The sequence below is a fragment of the Octopus bimaculoides genome, chromosome 16, assembly GCF_001194135.2.
Source record: "Octopus bimaculoides isolate UCB-OBI-ISO-001 chromosome 16, ASM119413v2, whole genome shotgun sequence".
Classification (NCBI taxonomy): domain Eukaryota; kingdom Metazoa; phylum Mollusca; class Cephalopoda; order Octopoda; family Octopodidae; genus Octopus; species Octopus bimaculoides.
In genome coordinates, this window is record NC_068996.1 from 16080947 (window position 1) to 16086228 (window position 5282).

Genomic DNA, 5282 nt, shown 5'->3' on the forward strand with positions numbered 1-5282 from the left:
TGTGTGTATATATATATATATATATATATATATATATATATCTAAATGATTAGGGATTTATGTTGTCTATATTTATATCACACACACATAAACATATATTTACATATCTACGTGTGTGTATGTGATCGTGTATTTAAGATATATACATACTATATGTACATATATTCATACATATATATCTCAGTGTATATGCGCAAATGTATGTGTGTGAATATGTTAATGTGTGTGTGTATGTAGAGATACACACATACAGACAGATAGATTGATAGAATGTCTCTCAGATTCTTAGCTTTCTCTCCTGACACTATCCTAATGCAGTCAAGCATGGATGTCCTGTAACTGTTGGCCCATGACATCCATGCTTCCGCCATGCAAGGGTGGGCTCTGTGTTGTCTGTATGGGCATGCCATGATGGCCCATCCCAGGTGCAGTGTGGCCCATCATCATGTGATGCGGATGGCCGGGGATAAGCATAGCCTGTGAGTGTACAGGTGGGCGCAACTGCGACATCTGGCTGTATGACCCGCTAACTGGCGGTGGGCCATACATGTCGGCGCCATGCATACTCTGCACACCTAACATATCGTAACGCTGGCCGTCTGGAACATGGGAGTAGCCAGCTTTCATCGGATCGTACATGTCTCCTCCATGTATACCTTGCAATGCTGCAAAAGAGGAAAAAAAGGAAAAAAGAGATCAATTATAAGCTAAACAAAGCACCTGTTAATTATTATATATTGACTGTTATACAAATTATTAGCATTCTTGTTTATTAGGTATTTATTTTAATTACTGACAAGACAACTTTGCATGCATTAAACAAAGCAGAACCTGATACTTAGTCCTTAAACACAAACAAGCATATACCCCATACAAACACGTACATAGGCCTACATTTATCCATATATACAAATATACAAATACAGGCAACTATGCATACATGAATAAATATCAACAAGGTTCCACACACACACACACACTTTCTCTCTCAAGTACATTCTTAGAACGGCTAATATACAATGCTGTGAGGCATTGGAGAACACTGTTGAGCACCAATGTCAGCTTTGGAATGGTTCCTACTACATTTTCGGTTCCAACCATTCTACACAGTGTCCTGGGTAATCTTTTCCTGGCATCAGCACTACTGAGGTTGCCCATGTAACTCCAATGACTAAAGATGCCCTTCAACCACGTTGGAGAAGTGTAACGGTGCTGAGAAGTTTAAATATTGAACCTTTTGATTACCAAACTGGCTAAAACCAGTCCTGGTTGCCTGATACTAATTTCCTTATAATTTCTCTTATAATTGCATATTCATTTATGCTCACCAGCTAAATAATGACAAAAGCTAATTTACAAAAAAACACTTCATTATTTAAAAAAAATTCATTGTATTCCAACAGAAATATTGTAACAAAAAGGGTTAAAGTGATCTAAATTAAAACTTTCCATCAGAATTTCATGTTAACCCATTAAGCCCCACTGTCCTATAAATAGGACACTAAATGAGAACATTAAATAAGCTATATCACATTGTCTCAGTGTCCTATTTATAGGACACCGAGTATTTCCATCTCTACATGAAGTAAAGGAGTTTTAATAATTTTTTTTTTTTTTTTTTTCATTTTAACCTATTTTCAATCATCTGTAAAAATTTAAAACTAATATTCAGAAATTTAAATGCTCTGGGACTTCATCGGTCAATCTATCTTCCAAACACTGCAGGAATATGGCAAAAAAACTCAAAAAACAATGGACTAGAAACATGATGGAAAGTACAGGAACATTTTTCTTGTTGTGAAGAAGTTCTGTGGCTAATTTGTATAATATTAGTCAGTGGGTATGAACAGGGTGGCACAGTGAAGGAAGATACTCCATCATTGACAAATAACATTGAGGAAAAGAAATCTTTTAAATGACAAGAGTTGTGTATGACAAATAAATATTGATAGATTTATATAATTATATTTGTTTATCTGCAAACCGATTTCAAATTTTGGCACAAGGCCAGCAATTTTGGGGCAGGGTGAAGTCGATTACATCAACCCCAATTTTACTGATCCTGAAAGGATGAAAAGCAAAGTCAACATTGGCAGAATTTGAACTGAGAACATGAAGATGGATGAAATGCTACTAAGCATTTTGCCCAGCATGCTAACAATTCTGTCAGCTCACTGCCTTAATAATAATTTAATAATAATAATAATAATAATAATAATAATAATAATAGTGCCTGTAAATAATTTAATAATAATAATAATAATAATAATAATAATAATAGTGCCTGTAAATTATTAATCAAAAGTCAAATTAAACAAAGAAACAACTCACTGTGGGGTCTCATAGACATTTGATTATTATCTATGTATCCCATACCAGATTCTGGATTGTAGGGGGCGTGACCACCAGGACCTGAAAATAAATGAAGATACACATAAATAAATAAATGAATGATTATAAACTTTAAAAATGAATTTAAAAAATTGATGTCAACAAGAATTCAGAAATAGTGGAATGGAAAACAAAATTAAAAAGAATCTAAAATCAAAATAAAATTGAAGATAAACTGGTGTGATAACATTGAGGTATGGGTGACCCACTGAAATACTTGTTTATCTTTTACTCATTTCAGTTACAGGATGGTGGCCATACTGGGGCACTGCCATGGAAGATTTAATGAAACAAATATACATCACCGTCAACAACATCATCTGCTTTCCATGCTGGCATGGGTTAGATAATTTGACTGTCGTAAGCTGGAGAATTACACTGAGTTCCAGTTTGGTTTGGCATGGTCTCTACAGCTAAATGCCCTTCCTCCTAATGCCAACCATTCCAAAAATGTAACAGGTGCTTTTTATGTGCCACCAGCACAAGTGCCAGTCACGTGACACCGGCATCAGCCACGACTGTGGTTTCACTTGCCTTGATGTATCTTCTCATGTGCAGTATATTGTCAAAGGTCTTGGTCACTTGCAATCGCCTCAGTGAGGCCTAATGTTCAAAGGTCATACTTCAAAATCTTGTCCCATGTCTCCCTGGGACTACTTCATCCACAGGTTACCTTTGCACTCTTTTGTTCCACGGAACAAATGTCACTAAGCGTTTTGTTTAACTCACTAACCAACAACAACAGCAACAATAATGTTTTCTGATTTAGGACAAAGACCATTAATGTTGAAGAGGAAGTTAGTGTATACTGCTGACTCCAAATATTTGACTGGTACTTTAATCTTAAAAAGCCAGATAATTTCTCTGTCAGTCCACCCACTGAATAAGAAAAGTAATGACAAAGCAGTAGTGGTGATGACAATTGTTCTAGTCATCACCATCATGATGTGACGGTAGTGATGGTGGTGGTTAAAAAAATCCTTAGGAAAGAGCAGCTAAAAACCTTTTATTTGGATTGAATTTCTTTAAAAGAAAAATAAAAGAAAATTTTAAGACTATATAATTTTAAGAAAAATAAAAAAATATATTTGAATTAGCTGAATTTTTCTTCCGTTTTATTTTAAAAAAAAAGAAAGAGTATTTCTTTCTTCTTCACTCATTTCTTCCCAACCCTATATTTCTCTTTTATTCCAGAAGTTTGGTTGAAATAATATATGATAAAAATACAGAAAACAACAACATATGAAGTAGAAGAGGGAGAAGAAGCAGAAGAAAGACGAAAAAAAAAGCGGGAATAAAGAACCACAGACAATGTCTTGAGAAATACTTTGATGTACATCACTGGAATATGTCATTGAAAGACCTTTGTCTAAGTATGGCTTGGAATATTTAATGTATATGGGTATTATTATTATATATATATATACGTGCATTTGCGAATAAACACACATATGTATATACATATGTATGTATGTGTGTGTACATATATATATATGTGCATTTGCAGATAAACACACATATGCATATTATACATGCATGTGTGACTGCGTGTGTGTGTGTGTGTGTGTTTGAGTGTGTATGTGAGTATATGCATTTGTGGATATATGTACATGTATATACACACACACATATACACATATCTGCAAATACACACATGCCTATATATATATATATATATATATATATATATATATATATATATATATATATATATATACATACACACACACATATAAATTTATGTACATATATGATTGTGTATGTGCGTGTGCGGTAGTGTCCCTTGAAGAGATCAAGTAACTATAACAAATTCATAATTATTATAACTGACCTCTATTTTCAAAACCACTGGTGGGTTTGGACTTGAAAAATGCGTAACATAAACAACAAGACTGAAACATAAACAGAAACAAACATATATACACACACAGACAAAAACAAGAGAGTAACACACACACACACACACACACACACACACACACACACACACACACAGTGAGAAAGAACAAGAGAAAGGGAGAGAGAGAGAGAGGTGAATCTGTAAAGAAATAAGTATCCCTGTTTATTCACATATACATGTGTGTAAATATATACATATATAAATGCACACATAAACCCACGCACACATACACACATAAATATATGTATGTATACATATATATATATATGTTGCGTTTCTATAACTGTTTGAGAGACAAGGGAGGAAGAGATGAACCCGTAAACAAATATATAAATCTTTTGTGTACACGTAAACATTAACGTAAACATATAAGTGTGCATGTAGATGGGAGAAAGGCGGAGAGAGAGAGAGACAGACAGACAGACAGTGGGAGGTAGAGTGTGCAGGGATGAGGGAGATAGAGAGTAGAGAGGAAACGAAAGCTTTCCTTTCAATATCGATATATAAGATTTTGTTGACTTTGTTAATAATGTGTTTTCGCTTGTGGTTGTTGCGTGTCTACTATGTCTGTCTATTTGTTCTTCCTGTGTATAATGCAATTGGATAAATACAGGAGTTTAGTACACTTAGCTTATTGCATTCAACAGAAATAAATGCACAACACATAAGTATACACATATACACAAATACCCACATATACACAAATACCCACATGCTGACAATATACATATATTTTTACATAGACATCATGTATGCGCGTGTCTAAGTATATATATATATATATATATACACATACACACACACACACACATATATGTATGCACACACATACACACAAACATATACATATATGCATGTATATGTCTAATGTAAATACATACACATGCATATTATATATATTTATGTATGTACATACACATACATATATTAATACACTGACATGTGCATGTGCATGTGCACATGCACATATATATATATACATATATATATA

At 33.8% G+C, this 5282-nt stretch overlaps 1 protein-coding gene across 10 annotated transcripts in view; it reads right to left on the minus strand.

The window, feature by feature from the left end:
• Positions 1-16: 16 nt before the first annotated feature.
• The window catches only part of LOC106880485 (homeobox protein Meis1), a 261086-nt gene continuing 255820 nt past the window's right edge, over positions 17-5282 (minus strand). For 5 of the 10 annotated variants that reach the window (XM_052973535.1, XM_052973534.1, XM_052973532.1 and 2 more), the window contains exons 15-16: positions 2332-2412; positions 20-665 (exon numbers count right to left, since the gene is read on the minus strand). In XM_052973535.1, coding sequence (XP_052829495.1) covers positions 319-665; positions 2332-2412 — 428 coding nt within the window. In that variant the 3' untranslated portion in view covers positions 20-318. Of the gene's footprint in view, positions 666-2331; positions 2413-5282 lie in introns of all 10 variants that reach the window. The other 5 variants (XM_052973540.1, XM_052973539.1, XM_052973537.1 and 2 more) reach the window with 3 other exon arrangements.